Genomic DNA, 21,294 nt, shown 5'->3' with positions numbered 1-21,294 from the left:
ACTTTAAGGGATTTAAATCCTCAAGTGGCTTCTGCCACAGTAATAGAAAAGAAGAAATCTGACTCCATATTAGATCTGTTCCTTTGACTTTAACCCTGTGCTCTGTCTCCTAGGCTTCTTCTTGCTTGTAAAACAATGTTGCCTAGAGCCCAAAATATACAGGAGAGCCTATTCTGAAGGCTCTGACCTTTAAGGGTATTTAACACTTTTCCAATCATATAAAGATAACACGTTGCAGAATAGAAAATAACGTTTGTTTTGTTGGAGGTTTACAGGGATCTGACCCAGGGAGATAGCTGCAAGAACAAAGGATTCTAACAAGAAGGAATTCCTACACCAAGAAGTTTGCAAAAACCAAGCACATAGGAAAGCAGCCTGAATTCTGACTTGGGGAGATGGTTTTCCAGGACATTAGTTTGCCATCTAGGTCTACAGAAACTTGCTATTCCATGCCCCAACACTTGGTCTCCCAACTTACTGGCCTGTCCTGCACTGAGGAGAATGAATTTGGACTCAATAACACTTCTACCTACCTAGCAAGTTGGACACTGGGACTGAGGGCAGCTCTCCCACACACAGGGGCCTACGGTGAGCCCTTGATTATTCCCCGAGGTTGGGGTGTGGTTTACCCAGGAGGGATGGGGACTCTACACCAACACTCAGGCAGTCTGCTCCTTCTGGGGCTCTGACATTTTACCTCCCGCTCCCTGCCAGCCCAACATTTGGGACAGTGGAGCTAAGGCAGAGATCGTGCCTGCCTGTTTCCCAGCGTGTAAAAGGGGAATATGTACTCTTCCCAAGGTAGTTCTGAGAAACAACACCTGCGGGTGCTTGGTTCCCTGAGCAACAGTAAACCTAGCTCCTTGTGGGGGCAACGGGTATGATACCCGTAGGGTTTCTGCAGAGACCTTAGCTGGAGGGCTGGGCCAGGGACGTAAAATATGAGCTGTGGGCAATGACGGGTAAGAGAAGGGTGTATAGGCAGGACTGCTGCCTCCTTCGGGGTGCCACAAGAGGTAAAACGCTTTCTCCCCATCTCTGTTACTCCCCTCCCAATTCCAGGTAACTGCCTTCCCTCTGCTCCTCCTGTCCATGTGTCTCCCTCCACTTTTCCCCGCCTCCCCTCCTCCTCCCCTATTCTCCCTCCCTCGGTTCCCCTTCTCTCTCAGGAACCAGAGCGGATCGCTGGCCCTCCTGCGCATGCGCAGTTGCTGCCAGCTGGACCGCGGGTTGGAAGCTCCAGCTCCGAGCCGGGGATCGGCCCCAATGGCTTCTCAGCTCTGTCGCCCTGTAGGCCTTTGGCTACTGCCTGGGGCCGGGGCCTCTGGCTGTGGAAGTGCAAGGTGAGGGGATATCGGGAAAGGGGTGAGGCGGCTGCGGGAGGGCGGTCGGCGTGTCACAGCCCCCCAGGGCGCCAGTCAGCGTGTGTTCAGCTGGATTGCTCCGGCCAGACCCCTCTGCCCGCGCCACCTGCCCCGGCGCCCCGGCCACAGCTGTCCAGGGCCAGGTGTGCCCCTGCGCCTCTTGGCCCAGCCGGGCTCCCCTCAGTCCGCGGCTGGCGTCCGCTTCCCCTCTCCCGCCCGCGAGTCCTCCCCTCCCGGGCTTCCTCTCCTAGGCCGCCGACCCGTCCCCACCACTGGGCGGGCTGTGTCCCGGGCGGGCGGGGTCTGCACACCCGGACGGGGCGGAAGGCTTGGGCTGGGGCTGGGGCTGGCCTCCGAGCGGGGCTGCAGCCCGCGTCCCCCACCCCGCTCTCCCTGCCCCGCGACCCCGGGGCTGCCTTCCTCTCCCTTTCCCGATCCCTGAGGTCCAGATTAGCGGCGTGGGCGCTGCTCCCCAGGCTGAGAGCCCGCGGCTGTAACTCCCAGCTTCTCCTGGTGGAGTCGGGAAAAGGGAGCGGCAGTGCTGAGGGAGCTTCTGTCTCCTTGATCAGGATTTCTGCCCCAGGTAAGTGCCTTGAACACTTTCAGGTGTTATGATGGCGGTGCTTGTTGATGTCACATGTTTTTATACTGAGAGGGATTACAGTGGTGAAAGCAGGGCTTGGTTCAGTTAAAAATGAGCTGAAGGCATGAGGCTGTCTCATCCTCCATCATTCACTCTCCCAGGGTGAAACGTGAGACCGTCGATCTTAAAAAGATACTTATAGTCCCTAACTAGTCCAGCCCAGCTATTGTGTGTTAACAGGAACAGCACAACCTGAGGCGTTGGAGACCCAGGGACATTGCACTCCTAAAGAGCTCCTGGCAAAATCTGGTTTGTTTTGTTTTTTTTGTTTGTTTGTTTTACTTAAATTGTGGGACAGACTAGTAGTATAGAGGGAAAAATAATTGGCAAGAAGGATTTTTTCATATAACAGCTTTATTGTGATATTGTTCACACACCATGAAGTCCACCCACTTGAATGTTACAATTCAGCAGCTTTTAGCATATTCACATTTGTGCAACCACTATTATTCCAGAACGTTTTCATCACATCAGAAAGACCAGTTGAAATGCATGACCTATCCACCCCTTCCCAGTGGTGGTTCTAAAGAAGTTTCTTGGCTGTTCCTGACCATAAATTAACTTGTTACATTCCATGAAATATCTGGGAGGAATTCTAATCAGAATTGCAATGAATCTGTCTATCAAAGCAGGAAGAATTAATGTCTTTATGGCATAAACTTCTTCTACACATGAATATATCTGGGACCCTATCTTTTCATCTGTCCAGAGCCAGGCCTATGGGAAATCCTCATTAATTCTTGGGTTTGTGAATGATGAGATTCAATACATCATTAGATGCAACTGTAGCCTTTCACTGAAGAGAAAAGTAACCTCGTAGAAGCCAAGTGATTCTCTGATGGTTAGAATGAGTGACCACCAGTGCTGGAGTATTCGAGTGAACTTGGTGCTTGCAGAGTTCTCCACCACCTACAGCTAAGGGGATTACCGTGTTCTTTTACTTTTTTTTTTATGGCGTTGCTTTTATTTTTACTTATTATATAAAATTATTTTTTATTGAAGTGTTGTAAATTTACCATGTTAGCTTCAGATGTACAGCAGAGATTCAGTTATAAGCTTATGCATATGTATATAAATGTTTTTCAGATTGTTTTTAGTACAACTCATTACAAGAAATTGAAAATAGTACCCTGTGCTATATAGTAGGTCCTTGTCATTTATTTTATATTTATTAATGTGTATCTGTTAATCCTCCCTTTCCTGCCTGCTAACAACAGTTTGCTTTCTATGTCCATGAGTCTATTTCTAGCAGCACCGTTTTTGCTAGCAATATATGCTGGTTGGCTCTTTTCTGTTTCAGTAGTTCCATCTTATGTGTGGGCGTTTTTCTTCTGGTGGGCCTGTGTGTGGTTTGCACACGTGATAATAGAGATCTGTATTTGGGAGAACTCCAGGCCTCGTGTAGTCCCTCGTATGGAGCGCCCACTGAACTGATGCTTGAACTTGGAAAAAAACAGTAAATGTTGGAATTTCCACTATGGTTGAGACTTCCAGGTTTCTATAACCTCTTTAGCCCACCTAAATTTTGGCTGCACCCAATACTGGATAATTTGGTGGAACTTCATGGTATGGTGGTGTAGAGACAGGGCCTTGTATGCTTCTTCTCTTTCCTTTTTCTAACAATCATTTTCCTGGGCCTTCCAGGTACTCCCCCAGAAGGGCCCAGGGCTGGCTTGGTGCTGCACTGAGACAATATTTGTTAATAAGTCCCTTTCCTCATCTCTTCTGAGCCTCCATTTCCTTCTCTGCACAATGAGGGCTTAGACTAGATAAGTGCTTTTCAGTTTCTTTTAAAGCCATGTTTCCTTTGAGAAACAGAAAATTCAAATCTCTCCTCCCATCACAACCCTTTAGATTTTGACACGTCCTCCAAGGAGTCACATAGCTCTTTGTGGTAAATTGATGTGATTGTGATTCCACGTGGCACAGAAAAGACTCTTCAGAGATTTATTGCAGGGAGAGGGCAGGAAAGGGGCAGTATGTCACACTTTCTTGTGTGAGCACTGGAGCAAAGGCTTGGGTTTAAATACAGTGTCTGATGTGGCAACTCTCTAATCTTGTACAATGTGATAAACCTCTATCCCTAGTTTCTTAATGTGTCAAGTTGGGGTGGTAATGTTTTAAGGCTTTTGTGAAACATTATACACATAAGCCATTTGTGTCTCGGTAGATACAAGACCTGCTAGAGAGTCGGAATTTCTTTAAAAATACATATATATTGTCCACATCACTCTGTCTGTGTGTATTTTGAAGTTCCTGGAGGGTGAGGGTTGAGTGTAATGTCCATCGTGGGACAGGTGGCCCATGGGTCTGTGTGCCTCAGATTGCCCCCTCCTCCCTCCCCAGTCCTCTTCCTCTCAGTCCAGGATGAAGTTCCCTAGTAGATTTACACAGAGGTCTTGTGGAAATGGCTTTTCATTTTATTGTTTCACCAAGGAGGGTTGCCATCATGATCTCTGTGGTCAGGTTTTGGTGACCTGAAGGCTATGCAATTGGGGATTTCTATTTTATAAAAAGAAAAAAATTACAAATACAAAATTAGACCTAGGTTGGTGGCAGGGGCTTTTGAAAGTGGGGACCATTAGCTTTTTTAGCTTCAGGTGCAGTGGCCTCTGGCCACGAGGACACATCCTCATGCTCTGAATTTGGAGGGACCAGTGGGTTCAGTGGGAATATTTACTGAGTGCATCTCATGGGCTGCGCATTCTCTTATTTGTACTGTGTGTTCCTTATTTGAGACGGTGAGCTGATTTAAACTCAATAGCCTCTTTAAAATAATAGACTTTTTATTTTTAGATGTAATGTAGATTCCCATGTAGTTGTAAGAGATAATATGGAGAGGGCCTATGGACTCTTTGCCCAATTTTCTTTAATAGTTCCATCTTGCAAAGTTGGGGTACTATTCATTCGTGACTCACTAACCCTTTTAGGTTTGTGTTATTGCCCTCATTTCTATTTATGAATAAACTGGTGTTGAGAGAAGCACACAGGTCTGCCCAGGTCACCCACGTGGTTAGTGAAGATTTGGGTGGAACGTGGGCTTGGCATTTCTAAGCAGTACCATTATGATGGTCTGTGGCAGGGAGCAGCATTCACTTTGCTTGTTTATTCATTCATTCAACAAACATTTATTGAATAAACTCTGTGGGTCAGATGCTTTCATAGGGTTATCTGATTCTTCAGCAGTATGGAGAATCAGGTAATGTTTTCTTTTTCTTTTTTTTTTTAATATGAGAAAAATATCTCTGAGAGGTTATAATCTCCCCAAAGGAAAAATAGCTCATAAATGAGGGATAGTACATTTGTACAGTTCCTTCTTCTTATGCAGGTGGTACCCTAGGCATTTTACATTTGCAAACTTCCATAATCCAGATATATTCTTGTAAGGCAAGAAGTTTTTTTTTAATTGAAGTATAGTCAAGTTTACAATGTTGTGTCAATTGCAAGGTGGGTTTTTTTGAATTTTGAATGGAGAAAATATTTTTTGAGGGGGTTAATTAAGTCTATTTATTTGTTTCATTTTTCTAAAATGAGGTACTGAGGATTGAGCCTAGGTCCTTGAACATGCTAAGCACGTGCTCTACCACTGAACTGTACCCTCCTCCCCAAAGCAAGTTTTCTTACCCATTATTCTGCACCTTAGGAGTTCAAATAAATTGGCGTTGAAATCCAGATATTTTGATCCTACTATGGTTCTTTGCATTATATCCTGCTGAGGGGTGGGGAAGCAGTTCCTTTATTCATTCATTTATTCAGCAGTTTTGAGCACCGACTTTGCATCAGGGCCTGCCTAGGTGCTTGGAAACAGAAAACAAGAAATGATCCTTTTCTGCAGGGGATGGAAGCCTAGACCAAAATCTGGGTAATGTGATCTGAGCTTCAGTAGCCATGTGCAGACGCTGAGGACAAAATTATCCCCGATTTGCTTGGACTTCCCTTGCCTTCTGGCTGGTGCACACCAGGTCGCCTCATCCCAGTGAGGCCCGCAGCCCACAGCACAGTGTGTACATCGATTTACCCTCCCTTCTCGGCAGGGCCTGCAACATGAACGCCCCTGACTACGTGCAGTGCGCTGAGGACCACCAGACTCTCCCGATTGTGGTCCAACCCGTGGGGATCATCTTAGAGAATTTCTTTTGCATCTATAATGGAATCTCCTTGGTGAGCCAGATCAGACCGTGCGGCTCCCAGTGGGCACTCTGTATCTACTATAGGTATCTCTATGCGCCCGAGAATGGATGGAGTGACTTCCAGACCCACCGCAATGTCATGGGCCTTGTCACCATTACTGACTGCCTCTTGGCCAAGACCTTCTAGAAGCTCCACGCACAGAGGAGCTGTATGGCACCACGCTCTACGACTCTCAGCTCTTTGTCTTTGTGCTGTATGGGGAGGTGGCCGAGCAGCCGCACACCGACGTGGCCTTCAATCTACGAGGACTGCAGGGTGGTGGAGAAGAGGATCGACGACTTCACTGAGTCACTCTTCATCTTGCCCAAGTCCAAGTGGCTGGATGGGGACCCCGAAAATTCTGGGGAGAAGACCCCCCTCCTCTACATCCTATTTGAGAAGGAGGACTTCGTGGGACTGGACACAGACAGCAGGCAAGTCAACCTGAAGGCCGGGCCACCCTGGCTGTGTGACAGATTGCTTCCCTACATCCAGAATGGGATCATCAAGGAGGAGGGCTTTCTTGTAGCCAAGGCGGGAAGGAGGTGTAGCCCGCCGGTTTTCAGACGTTTAAAACTAAATCCGCCTTTGTTTCAGAGAGATCCTTTTAGGGTTAGTGTGGACACTTACTCCCCCTTTTCAGCCAGGACACTTGGGGGGACCCCTGGAGTTGCTGTCCAATAGAGTAGCCACAGCTACTGTTGTTAGTAGTGCTGGGGAGGAGGCCGGTCTGAGCTGAGATGTGCTGTAGGTCAAATGCACATCAGACGCTGAAACTTGTCTAGTAAAAAGAATATAAACTATCTTGTTACTTTCTATATTGATTACACGTCAAAATGATAGTATTTTACATACAGTAGAATAAGTAAGGTCTGTTCTTAAAATCAGTTACTTGGTTTTTTTTGGGTACATTTTAAACGTGGCAACTGGGAAACGTTATTTACATGACTCTCATTTCATTCCTGTTGAACAGCCTGTCCTGGGACAGTTTCATCCCTTTGCTTATAAATGAGACTCTGAATCCCGAGACGCAGAACGAGGTGCTGGTTGAGCTCAGGGTGGAGCCGATGTCTCCTGCCTCCCAGGCCCAGCACCAGCACGGCTCAGGCCCTCTCCCCTGCCTGACAGCCACCATGCCAAGTTAGGACATCAGAAACACTGCCAGGGGCTTCCGAATTAGCTCCTTACGCAGGGAAAGGCGTGTCACGGTGTATGGGACACAGCAGGGAAAAATTCGTCCTCACTTTGTCCCTGTGATTAGGTCAAAGGCCCCACTCTGCCTTGGAAGTGCAGACGATCACTTCTGGGCTGCCTAACCCCTCACCCTCTACTATGTTTCCCTGTGTATCTTTCAAGCTGTCCCTCGGGCAGAAGAGGGTGAGACGTCTTTGCCGAGAGGTGGTCCCCCTTTACTGGGGAGAGTGAGGTGAGCTGTGTCCCCCCGGCCTACGGCCTCGGGCCTTGAGTCTGGAGAGCGCTCATGGCGGTCCCACAGGTGACGGTCGGAGGACATGGCACGTGCTGCCGGGCCCGCTGTGCAGGAGGGGCTCTGTGATTCTCTGTGATTCTAAGGTCAGATTCTACTTTCTTGTTGTTGGTAAGATGGAGGAGAAGATGCCAGAGAATTGATAAAAAGAAAATCCACACCAGTCCTGTGAATGACAGACACAGGGGATCCGTGTCCCACCTGCGTGTGGTGCCTGGCGGGCTCTGGAATAATTTTCACTTCCTCCCCGGACATTCCTCTATGGCTTAAGGAAGGGGAGAGGCATGTCGTGGCCATGATCTGTACTTGTCCTCACAGGGCCCTGTGATCTACATGCCCACACTACACTTCTGCTCCTTGGAGATGAGGTGTCAGGTTTAGGAAACTGGGCACTGCTGAGGGCATAGCTGCCAGAACCGTGCTACACCAAGGCTGGCTCCGTTCACCTCACCTGTCACCTCCTGTTGAGTCCTAAGGCGTCATTCAAGGTAGGTGCATCGGTGCAATGAAAGCAGGGACCTCCTTCACCCCCTGGACAGACTGGTGGGTGATCAGTGGAAGCCTGGAGCCCTGCCCCAGCCCCACGCCAGTGCCTCCTATTTTGTCATAGGAGGCACTGGTGACATTTTTGCTCAGCAACTGCTTGGCTCTGATTCTGCAGAGCCAACAGAGAATGCCAGCTTGTTTTTGCCTTTTGAAGTCTGCCCTTGGGATTTGGCGGAGTAGCTGGATGTGTGCTTAGCCCATAGTGGTTGACACTTTCACCATTGTTTACCCAGAACCTCGTGTACCAGGCATGGCTGCCGGCATCAAAATACAGCAGCGCATTAAACCTCCCTCCTGGTGGGTCTGTCTGTTCTGGTACCATAAGGGCTCAGCCAGCATCTGAACGTCAGTGAGATAACGTGGCCAGTGAGCTCGGGTCAAGCACGTTCTCCTCCAGTGACTTTTACTCCATTGTTGCTTTTACACAGTCATTAATTTTTTAAACAATGCTTTGGTTCAGGAGCAGAACCTAATTCTCCCCTGTTCCTCTTGGTGGGAGTGAGTAAAGTTGTCCAGCTTGAAATGCGACCACATTTTGTAGCTCAAAAGCTGTCTACACGCATCTAGGTGAAGTTTTGGTTTGGGGCGCTGACCACGTTGGGGTCCCCCGGCAGCATCGCTCCCCTCAGGCCCCTGCCTTCCCTGGATCAGGAGGTGAGGGTGGGTCTCACCGTCCCTGCATCCCTGTCCTCATCACACTGACGTAATTTCTTGTAAATGCTGTCAAAGTCATTTTTGTTCTCGTGTGTTTCTAATTTTGGCTGTTCCTCTATTCCTTTTTCTATTTTCCTTTTTCCCTTATACCACCCCGTGAGCATGTTGTTGGGTCTGAAAATCTGGGCTGTGCACACCCTGCATTGGAATAGCCAGATCGCCCTCTGTGCCGTCTCCATCACTATAAAAAGCAAAAACTTAACAGTTGCCATGATTCGTATATTATCCTAGTCATCTTATTTTCTACTTTTTTGGAATTTTTGCTATGTTAGCACATCACCCACTGGAGTTTGATATCTGTTAAAGTCCTTGCTTTGAGGAACCTGTTAGTTTGTCCTTATATTTGGTAACAAATGCTCTCTTACTAATTTTGTTTATTTGTTTTGAAGAAGTGAGATGCGAATTGATTTAGGCGGCTGCTGAGGGATTTTTTTCATGGAGTATTTAAACTTGGAAAGTCAAATTCTGCAGCACCTTGCTTGATTCTGGCTTTTACACAAACGTGCTCGGCACATGGTTCCTGGCTGTCGCTGTATGACGTGCGTGACGGCGCTTCCTGGCCGGCGGTCACTGGTGAGGAAGTGGCCGGCTCGGGGGTGAGCAGCTGCAGGGGACGCTGTTGGAGGAAGCAGTCACCGGTTTTTTGTTTTTTGGTTTTATTTTTTTGCATTCACCTTCCCAGTGCCATTTACTTTACTTTGCATTCATAGAGGGGCAGGAGCGGGCCTAAAACCATGCCACTCTTTTGTTCCCTTTATGAGGCTGGTTTTTCTAAGTATCAGGAAAACATTGCCTTGTCCTAAGTAACTGGTTCACTTGGATCTGGTGGACACAGGGACCGCTAAAGGGGACCGTAGCTTCCTCTCTGCTTCAGCCAGTGGGCATTCAGAGCCGGGTCTGTGGTTTGCCTCAGCAGCCGTGCAGGCCTCCCTGCACCGGCCTTTACTTTTACCCCTTTTTGGCAGAAAATAGCTGACTCTGTGTCTGTTGCAGCTGATGTCCACCACTGACGGCCGTGTCGTTATTTTGCGGTAGTGAGTCTCCAACACCCCTGTCAGCCGTGAAGGGACCTTGCATTCTCACCCCGACCCTGGTTCATCTCACCCAGGGAAAGGGCTTGGCCACCACCGTCATGCTGGACATGAGGCCTTGTTTCTCCTTTCATGCTCTGGTCCAAATGTGGACACTTCATCCTTCATTGACTTGGTCTCGCTTGAGACAGTCCAGACTTTCTGAAAGAGTCCATCACATTCTGGGGGGGAACAGAACAGAAGTAAGAGTCGCAAGTAGGAGTCTAGGCTGTCTGGGTTGGCAAATGCAGGCTGGGATCTGTGATGGCCGGTCTGTGCCCTGGAAACTGGCCTTTCCCGTGGCTCCTGAGAGAAAAGGGGTCGGAGCGAGAACAGACTTGCCTGGGTTCCTACCATCCTCATCTGCTCACTGACAGGAGTGTCAGCTAACTAGGAGCTCCCCCAGACCTCGGGCCCTTCAAACCTCAGATCACGGGAGATCCTTGAGTCCCTTCTTCTGGTCCTTCTTTGTGAGAATCCAGTGCCTTCTGAGGTGACTGGCAGCAGGAGATGCCTCCCCCTCCAGGGAACTCCCTTCGGAGGACTGTGACTCAGTGCACCTTGCTGTGAGCTTGTGGGTTTCCATCGTGCTCCCTGCAGAACCAGACTTGAGACTGGCTTAGTGACAGAAATAACAAGACTGATTCCAGGGCAGGGCCAGGTGGAGGGAACAGTGGAAATTGAATGTGACCTCAAACACCTAGGTGGGTGCTGGGGCTGTTACTAAAATGGGGAGCCTGGGAGGTACCTGCCAGGAATCGAAGTCTAGAGTAAATGGTGGACATAAGGCCTTTTTTTTTGACATATGGCATTTTTAAGATGCCATTTGTCATCCAAGTTAGGACTTCCAAGAGGCACTCGTGTCTATGAGCCTGGGGCTCAGGTGAAGGAGCCGGACTAGAGATACACATTGGGATTCGTCATTCTTAGCTGGTGTTCACAGCCGTGCAAGTGGATCAGCTCATCTCAAGAGGTGCAGACTGTGTCTGAGGGGGGGCAGGGCTGTGCCTGGTTTGGAGGAAAGCCCGGACCATGCAGCTTTGGTGTGTCAGTCAGCGGCGTTTGTGATTTTCAGAGCAATGGCATTTATCCTTAAGGTTCTGGGGGGTGGGCAGGGCCACACAGGAAGAAATCTGAAGAGAGGGTTTTGGCCACGTGTGCGCGTCTTGGGACGATCCAGAGGCTGCAGGGTCCAGAAGGGGAAACTCCTCAGAAGCTGGAGTCGGAGTGGGGAGTTGGGAGAATGTAGTCACACTCTCCTGTGATGAAGGGAGGGAGGCCTAGGGAGTCCGCACCCTAGCGGACTCTCTTTCCCACGAACAAAAGGCAATCAGACAGAAGATTTGAGGTAAGAAGGGATGGGCGTTGGGAGAGGAGCCAACCTGGAGAACGGTGGTTGAACAATTCTTGAATAGTCTCCCTGAAACATAGAGTTAAAAAAACCCAGACTCTTAAGAATATTGATAGTGACTGGGGAGGAGGCAGTTGTTTTTCTGACCTCCTAAGGGTAAGGTATGTATCCGGGGATATACAGAAGAATCGGGCAGTCTGTTCCTGGGGCTTCACCCTTACCAGGGGGAACAGTGCAAGTTTAAAGGGGCAGAAGGGCAGCGGAGGGAAACTAGCCAGGTCCCGTGTCACGTACCAGTCGGCCGCCCTACTTGCGTGTTGCATTCACATCCATGCCTCCCAAGTGGGCGGTGGCAGCCCCGTTTTGAAGATTGGGAAGCCTCCTCAGAGGTTTAAGGAATTGGTTCATTTAGCAGCTAGTAAATGCTGTAGCAGGAATCCAGCAGGGCCTTGTCAGACTTCAAGGGCATGTTCTCTCTACTAATTCCGGTTGTACCTGAAATGGTGAAGTGAGTCAGTTTCGGAGCCTTTCAGAGAAAGTACGCTTTAAGTGCCTCAGGACTGTTGCACAAAGCTCAGTGTTCTTTCATGGTTCGGAACCACCGCAGTGCTTTTTGCCCCACAGATGTAAGGTCTTACTCCTTTGACGATGGCGTGGTTGTAAATGACATACAGGTGCAAAACCACACTTAGCAGCTTCTGAAGGGAAACTCTCCTGTTCTCCCTTGATCGGCTTTCTTCCACGGGATGTAACTGTGCTGCAGCTAAGGCCTGAGCTTTCCGTATGGAGTGAGGGTTTGATATCCAAATTTAACATAAAACAGTCAGATGGAGAAAATCGAAGATGACAATATATTTTGGGGTTTCATTAGACAAGACATACTATCTGTTAATGGCTCATAAAGCTAATGAAATTGAGTACAGAACATTGCATTTCTTACTTTCTACTGAGAGCTGTCTTCCAACATAAGGTTCTCTGCTTTGGAACTTCAGCTCAGCCACTAGGGCGCCTGTCATTGTGTTGGTGTGATTGCATTTACACAGTGCATGTAATCTGGGCTTCCTTAGCCCCAAACACTCCAGTGCAGAATCATAGGCTGTAGCCATCACTTAGTTATACAAATACTTCTAAAACTATATGATACCAAAAAAATAAATAAATAAAAATAAAGAGAGAGAGGGAGATTGCCTTTATCAAAGTTCCTTTGGATTTTAACTGCAAAGTGTTTTTGAGCAGCTCTGGTTTCCTTTGGATATGAATATATACATTTCTTTGCATGTAACTTGGATTTCAGGCTTGAACACCAAGCTCTTGTTTTCCATGAGCCACAAAAATCATAGCCAAATGACACATGTATGAAACAGTTTATTCTTTTTATCTGAGACAGAATCCTTGAATTTGGGACTTGAGCTGCGACTTTCCTGTTTGCTCTTCCCACCCCTCTTGTCACCTCACTCCTTTTTCCCACGTGGCCTCCAAGAGGTCATGGTCTCATAGGAGCAGGTGGACAAATACCAGTTGGTCGCCAAGCAGTGCTGCTGTAGATGGAGCCCAGCCAAGAGCTAAAGGACATCATCAGGGAGGACTTCCTGGAAGAAATTGGCTCTACATTCAGTTCTGGGGACAGAGTAAGAGTCAGCCAGGGGAAGGAATCAAGAGGGTGACTCAGGTGGCAGGAGCAGCCCGGGTAGAGGCCTGGAGGCTTGTGGGGTGGGGACTCGGGGAGACTGCCCTGTGTGGTCCAGGGTGGTGGGTGACCCTGCTTTGAAGGACACTGGAGAGGGCCTAGGGGTGGAGGGCTTTGGAGGAGCTTGGTTTTTACTAGAACTGACACAGAAGAGGCAGTGAAGGGTGTCAGCAGGAAGTGACCCTTAGGAGAGCAGCTCTGCCTGTCCTTTTGAGTCCCACCCCTTCATTCTTTTATTCACAACACACGCAATTCTGAGTGTCTAGGGGAGAGGGGGTGGACCCACAGTAGTAAGCAAAATGTACTTGCTTCTTGAGAGCTTAGCAGTGTCAGAAGTTGACTTAGATTAAAATGTTTTATTAACACAGCAGGGCACCTAATCCAAAGTGCGGAGGTTGGAGGGAAGGAAGACTTCCTTGACAAACAGTTAAAATGAGCCTGGAGGCTAGTGGGAAGTAGCAGCAGGTCACGGGGCCCCTGAGGTCACTGGGGACCTGGTACTGAGGTGAGGATGGACAAGCAGGGTCGGGGGTGGGGCTAGAACTCTACCAGGGAGCCTCTGATGGGTTTGAAGTGGGGAGATGTAATCAAATTTGTGATTTGGGAAGGCTGCCTTGGCTGTGTGTGTGTGTGTGTGTGTGTGTGTGTGTAGCGGGGAAGAGGGGGAGAGTGTCACCAACTGGGAGGGTCATTAGAAGACCATTCACAGGCTCGGAGGCCACCAGTGGGAGAGGGGCGTCGGGGCTGCTTGGGGACCGCAGGGGCAGAGTGGATGCCGGGTTTCCTTATGTGGAGGGCTTGTTAGCGGGGTCGCTCTAGCGACACCTTGTGGCTGGAAGTAAACAGATGGAGGCCGCCAGGTGGACTTACCTCTTCTCTCCTTCCCTGCCTTGTGTGATGATCTTAGCTCTGCCAACATATGGAACAGAAGAGCTAAGTTCCAGAGTAGCCCAGGACTTTGCTGGGCTCGTTCAAGTGAGAGCAGATAGGATTTAGGCTTGTGTTGAGATCTGTAAGTTAACTTAGCTAGAAACGTCCTGTCTTTTGGATTTTCATAGGGGTAGTAATTCTTGATAAAGATTGCTTTCTTGGTGAGAGGAAATTTAATACAACTGATGTCTTTCTCAAAAAATATCTTATCTTTTAAGAAATTTAATATTCAAAATAATAGGAATATTTTAAAATGATAAACTAAGGCTTTCGTGTAGTTTCTTTGGTTTCTGAGTTGATGTGTAGGTAGACCCTTTGCATTACATAATAGCACATCTTTGACAGTATTTAAAGAGCTGTTAGTGAGCGCCCCCAATTTGAAAGCATCATTAAAGCTTGCTCTGAAATAGTGAAGTCATATAGGTCTTGTTTGCAGAAGCCAGATATTTGGTTTATAATCTGCAGCATAGCTCCCTTTATAAAATAATAATAGATTCAAAATTAACAAAGTGGAAAATAATTGTTTTTTTTTAAAAATGAAACATAAACTTCCTTGTGCTATTGTTGCAACTGGAAATTTTGAAAAGAAAAATCCTATTGTAATATCATCTAAGTGAAATACATATATGTCTGTCACATTTGAATAGTAACTGCACAGTGGTTTTTGAAGTCAGGATCATTCCAGCTCAGATACTGGCAGTGATGGTTGCTGGTTTTCAATGGAAGAGCCTAAATTTGCTTTCTTAGCTTTATTCTTTTCTTTTCTTATATTTTCTTTTCTTTTCTTTTCTTCTCTTTTCTTTCTCTCTTTTTTTTTTTTTTTTGGGTAGTGCGAGGGTTGAGTAGTGCTGTGCCAGCATGATTTGGGGGCAATTTGTGGGCAGATGTCGTGCAGCAGCAGTGAGATATTTCCATGCATTTTACTTTCCGGACATCACCAGGGAACATGTGTGGTTTGTGCCTGCAGGATGGGATGCTGCAGGACTCCCTGGTCCATCAATGTTATGTCTTGGAGCTGCTCCGGTCAGTGAATGATTTTCTGTGGCTTGGAGCTAATGTGGTCTGATGCAGATGATCAGATGTGTAACTAAAGTACTGTTACTTGAAATAAGAGAAAAGCTAGCAAAAATGTCTCTAAAATACAGGATGAGGGAGGAGAATTGGCTGAGCTGCTTGCAGTGGGGAATATTCTCAGGTGACTCCCTCACTGTGTCTCCTGTCACTATCCCCCACAGCCCTGCATGGCAATCCTACTGAAGCAACCATGCACTTTCTCAGAAACGCGCTGAATTTCCTTGTGCCTCTGATTGTTCACTTTTTTTTTTGAAAGCACATCTTGCCCTTTGCTTAAATGCCATCCCTGCTAGCCACCACTTACACTCATTCTTCTGGACCTCGTCCATATATAGCTGCTGAATGAAAGAACAAAATGTAGTATCTCCATTTAGTGGAATATTATTCAGACATAAGAGTGAATAAAAAAGAAAAAATAAATAAAGGGGAATATGAAAAAAGCCATCTGCTCTGGGTAGTCCACCCTGACTGCTCAACCCGGACTTTTCCCTTTGAAACCCCACCCCTTATACCCCACTCTACTATTTTTGATAGTATTTACCACCTTCTAATAAAGTTTAACATTTTCAAAAAAAAAGAGACATGCTGATACCACTTCAACATGGGAAAGCCTTGATAACAGCACGTTAACTGAAAGGAACCAGACACAAACGGCCACATATTGTTGATTTCAGTGATCTTAGAAATGCCCAGAATTGGCTCATGCAGTGGCAGAGAGCAGATGATGGTTGCAAGGGGCTGGGTGGAGGGGGGTTGTGGAGTGACTGCTAGTGACAGGGGTGTTCTATTGGGGTGATGAAGTGTTCTGGAAATAGATGGTGGTGAGGGCTGCACAACCGTGAGTGTGCAGAAGACTGCTGAGCGCTGTCTCTGGGAGTGCTTGTTGTTGGGGCGGCTTTATTTTGTTCTCATCCTGTAATGTGAAGGGTCATCTTGTGCTGAGACCATTCAACTCCTGTGAGTGGTAAGGCTAAGAGACTTTGCAGAGTCATGTTTCTTTTTTCCCCCTTGCTGAGTGTAGGCAAAAATGGTTTAAGCCTGAGAAAGTGCTCCATATGCAGAAATGTCTTTCAGTTTTGGCTGGTGTAAAAATCTTGTGAGCTTTTTAATCATTTAGGACAGTCTGTAGGGGGAAACAGCCTGTGAAGCCTGGGTGAGACTTGGAAGAGCCACGCTACCCTCCCAGACACGGGTGGGGATTTCACCCCCATTCAGGCAGTGAAGGGCCAAGACCCGTGAGAGGAGTTGACAGTCATGAATATTTATGTGTATCCGCTGCTTCATCTTGGATATTAATTTCTAGCTGAGTCATTTTGTGGCGGCAGCCTCATCCTACATCAGGAATTTATAGTATCTGCTCTTTGAGGTGAAGAGCTGACAGACTTGATTTTTTAACAGTCTATCTTGTATTGATATCTCAGATTCCTTTGTCAATCGCAAAACAGCAGAAATACAGACGTCCTTTAATGCCGATGTGACCTGGAGCAGGTTTAGTTTCTGTACCTCAGTGACCTTATCTGCGTGTGGGGAAGATGATAACAGTGCTTCCCTCAGAGGGGCTGGTGAGAGGAGACTGAGAAGCACAAATGGAAGACTTACACGAGATGCTCATGAATGACAAAATTTAGTGCTCTCAGCCTGGTGAGGCCTCAGGGGCAGAGATGTCAGAACAGAGCAGTCCTAGCCGGAGTTCGATCCGCATTGGCAGGTTTTATGATCACTACCACCACTGTGGGTTATCAGGTAGTTTTAAGACTTGGTAATATGAATTCATGAATAATGTTAAAGACTAGACAACTCAGATCCGGTTTACATAGTTCTCAAGATTTCCTGTGAGAAATGGATATTTTTTCCCCATCTTAAATCTGAGTGGATTCTCTAAAAAAGTTCTGTAGTCCTCCATCTTTTTCCTTTAATTCTCCTTTTTTTTAAATAAAAGTTTTTAAATGGAGTTACTGGGGACTGAACTGAGGGCCTCATGCGTGCTGAGCACATACTCTCTCAACTGAGGTATACTCTCCCCCATAATTTTTTTAAACTTTACTTTCTTAGTATTCAGAGGTTAGAGGCCTCTAATTCTTTTTTTGGAGACTTGTCCATAAACCGGTAAATCTAAAATTAATGGACAAAATTTGGTTTATTAAAAAAATCATTAGAACTTTTATCAATCCATTCAAAAGGAAATGCTTATTGAGTTAAAATGTTTCTCCTTTATGGTGATTTCTAATTTTTGGTCTAGCTTAACTTATTAAAAGTAATCCTCATCATCATAATGACCAAGCTTGCTGTGAGTGGACACCTACCAAAGGCTAAACTGTTTTTCTCATGTTTTACTTCAAAGCAGGTGTTTGACGGTAGGTATCAATGTCTCCTTTTTGCAGCTGAGGGATTGAGAGGTGGGCAGCTTGTCCCAAATCAAACGCAGCTGGCGGTGCCTAGCTCGGTGCTGGAACCCAGGCTGCACAGGATGCATTCTCAATTTCTCCTCTGATCAGCCTCCCGTTGAGTGGTTTCCCGAACTCCTGTGAGTCCATAAATGACCGATTTTGGCGATCTCAGCCTGATGAGGCCTTCAAAGGAGAGACACCAGTGAGAATGTGAGACAGAGTGGCATAAATTAAAATTGTACATTTTCACAAATGTTGCATTCTCAGGTAATGACTTAAATAGTTTATGTTTTCTTTATATTAGTGCTATGTAAGCACTAAAAACAAAACATTAAAAATGATTATAGTGCAAAATAGGAGTGGGCTTTGAAAGTCCAATCATTGCTAATGATGTTGCTTGTTTTTCTCTAGTGGTGCTTATTGACAGAATAATTTACAATGACTGAATTTGTTTTATGTATGTAGTCTTAGTATGGAGGAAAAGTTTGTCAGTGCATATTGAAAGTAAAATCTTTACTCTTTTCTTTCCTGATGATAAATATGTACGTTGTTTCCATGGCTTAAGTATATTTCCTCATTTGTGAAATTTGAGTGATGCCGTTTACCATGTCTGACTGTGAGAGGTAGACGCCTTGTATACAAAGCATCCAAGAGCTGCTTAGTAAAAATGTGCTGTCACAATGACAGATAGTTTAGAAGGATCAACTGTGAATACTAAAGAGGGTGGCTTGTTTCTGATGCATATTCAATATGGATATATATGAATATGGCTTAAAGTAACAAGGATTCAGGGTTTTGTGTGTGTGTGTGCGTGCAGTATGAAGTTTTAATGAAATCTGTATCATTCTATTGAGACAGGGACTAGTTAAATTGACTTAAGCAGACGACCTTGAAGATTATTTACACAGAATGTGTATTGTTACAACTCAGTGTTCATGCTGCCGTGTAACTATACACTCAGACATTTAAATTCGTAGGAATCTGACCAGAAGCATTAAGTTTAGAAAAATCCACATTGATCATTTTCAGGGAATAAGCTTCTCTCTTTTGTGATTAAAGAAAATTTTGATTTATTTTTCTGCACTCTTAATAGGTTTTAAAATATCAAAACATTGATTTGACATGTCAGCTTTTTTAATAGAAAAAAGCTCATGCTGTTTTAATATGTAAATAAATGTTTTTGTATTTCAATACACTTCTATGATTTCCTGGCTCTTTGAGAAGTATTTTGCAAGATACTTAGATTACCTCCTGTTGGAAAAATACAGACATGACTTTTATGAATATAGGCCTAGTACAGGTCTGTTGGTTTTTGCTACAGTGCAAGACATGAGGACTAGGAGAGCAGTATGTGCTACATAAGCTTTTAGTTATCTGATTCTTGTTTCTGATCCACAGGCAATTTTTGTGTTGCACCTTTCCAGGCAACCAGGAAGGCCTTTTAAGCCATAGGTGGCGCTGTTACACCTTCTTACAGTCTTAACTTTCCTGTTTGTAAAGGAAGTCTTAAACAACGTTTTTTTTTTTTTTTGATTCCTTTGCTTAGTGCTTCAGGGTAGCACAATGTCCATTATGTCTGACTACCTGGAACTATTATTCTGCTTATGTCTTAGTTTTATTCTATCATCTCGCTGTGAACATTTCAGACTTCCTGTGCAAACAGTTGCAACATCGGACTTTTCTTGCAGTGTTAGAAACCAGTGAGCCGGGATTTTATAAAAGAGCTAGAAGCGGCCTCTGGAGCACCTTAAAGCTGAAAAGTGTACTGAGTTCCCTAAGTATTATCCCCACCGCTGTGTGTCAATGGGTGGTAGGAGATTTGGTACATATACAAAGGGGTGTGGTGTTTTGACTTGGGTTTGCATGCACGCGCTGCCACTGAGCTACGTGATCCTGAGTCAGTTCTTTCTGAGTTTTTCCCTCGTCTGTGAGATGGGGACACTCATTTCTGCTTTGTAGAATTGTGAGAATTAGAAATTATGTAAAGTGTTTAGCACAGTGTGTATGACAAGAGGGCTCATAATCTTAACTGCTGTTTGGTGTGAAGCCATCATTTGATAGTCTTTGGCAATTACTGAGAAACAGGAAAATAAGAAAAGCTGGTTTTATGATGAAAGATATTTGAGGAGGTTCCATAGTTCCTATACACATAATTTAGCATCAGCAGAGTCAGGACAGTTACACAGTCGCCCTGAACCAATGTTAAGCCACAGAATTTTTGTTACTTCATATATGTTGGGGCTTAAGGGGACCCAATACTTATACACATGTTGTGTCCAGCAGCCAACTGAGAGATGACAAAGAAGAACAGGCAGGCGATAAATGTCTCCTTTATTACTGATGAAGCCACGTTCTCCATGAAATTCAGGGCTGTGGGAGAGTGAGTGTCATGACACTATGTCCCAGAATTAGAGACTTACGCAGTCCCAGGTAACTCTGGTCCACAGCGAGCATTCCCTTGAGAGATTCTGACCCATAATGCACAGGACTGTCTTGCCATGGAACTGAGCATCCCGGCTGCTTCCTAAGGGTGGCCAACACTGGAGGGGAAGGAAAGCTTTCATATGCCCTGCTTGTCTCCCCGGACTCACAGCTCAATCTGTTAGTGTGAGGAGGGCTAGCCGTGGGCCAGTGGTCAGGGGTGTGAAGGGAGAAGCAGTCTCCCATGGACCAGAGGAGTGGGGAGGAGGGAATCCCCCCTCAGTTTAAACAGGTGGTGGCTTGAAACAGAAGGGTGCTCCTCAAGAGTTTATAAGAGGGGAAATAAGGATTTCCTTTGGAACTCAGAATAGTCATGAAACACAGAAGATGATTAGATGGGAGACTTGTAAATCACTTTCTTATTAAATTGAAATTTGTTGGGCACCAAAAATGTGCTACATTCTTTTCTGAGAGTTTTACAGAAATGAATCCCCCAATTTTCACAACAAGTGAGTAAGAAAGATTTGATTTTTATCCCAGGTTTACAGTGTGGAAATTGAGGCACACAGAGGGTAAGTAATTTGGCCAAGGTAACAGAGCTAGTAAGTGGCAGAGCTGGGATTTAAATCCTGGCTATCTGGTTTCCAGGCTCCCAGGGATGGGCTTTGGGTGTTTACAGGTATCTGCATCCCTGGATCTCTGTACCTCTGCATCAGTTAGACCAGAAAGGACAGGGAAAGTGGAGTTATACAGGTGCTCACAGTCGTGTCTCAGCCACTGTCCATGGAGTGTGCCCCGTGATTGGCATTAATTGTTTTCCAGGCAGTAGATCTGTTCTTATAACAGAAATTTAGTCCATTGAGTTAATCTAGAAACCCTTCCTGCTCTGCTTCTGTCCACGCTTGCCATGTGACTGCCTGCCCGAGATTGGGCCGTGGAGGAGAATCTGTACTCATGGTTGAACTCTGATATTTCAATCTGGTTTGTAGTTTCACATCTCCTGTTACATTAATAAATTAAATTTCTGGTTTTCTTGCATCAGTGTGTCATAAGTTTGCTTAATGTGAAACCAGTCCATGGGAGCCGAGGGGTGCTGACGGTATAATTTCTGAGCATGTGGCATTTCTACCCATGCAGAAATGGCTGGAGGATGTCCACCTTCCTCACTGATTTCTCCCAGCAGCAGGGTCCTCTCCCACCCCCGGATGTGAGGATGGGATCTCTCTGAGTAGGCCATTCAGAGGCCGAGTCCACCAATCAGATGAAGTACCTGGAAGTGGGTTTAATAGAAGAAAAGGGCTTCCAGGTAGTCCGATGGGCTGTTTGAGTCCGTTTGGTGAAAAGATGTCCACTGTCTGTGGTTGAGCTGCTACTTTGCTGTTTAAAAGTCTGTATTACATGAAGGGATTTTAAAAAGCAGAAAGGTGTGATTTCAGGTGGTACATCCGCAC

General features: G+C 46.1%; 1 protein-coding gene across 1 annotated transcript in view; it reads left to right on the top strand.

The window, feature by feature from the left end:
• Positions 1–21,294, top strand: part of LOC140693985 (uncharacterized) — a 34,036-nt gene that overhangs the window by 2,150 nt on the left and 10,592 nt on the right. The window contains exon 3 of the mRNA XM_072957485.1: positions 1,063–1,947. Coding sequence (XP_072813586.1) covers positions 1,063–1,947 — 885 coding nt within the window. The remainder of the gene's footprint in view (positions 1–1,062; positions 1,948–21,294) is intronic.

The sequence above is a fragment of the Vicugna pacos genome, unplaced genomic scaffold (genome assembly GCF_048564905.1).
Source record: "Vicugna pacos unplaced genomic scaffold, VicPac4 scaffold_20, whole genome shotgun sequence".
In the NCBI taxonomy this organism is placed as follows: Eukaryota; Metazoa; Chordata; class Mammalia; order Artiodactyla; family Camelidae; genus Vicugna; species Vicugna pacos.
This window is presented reverse-complemented; position numbering and strand designations above follow the sequence as displayed.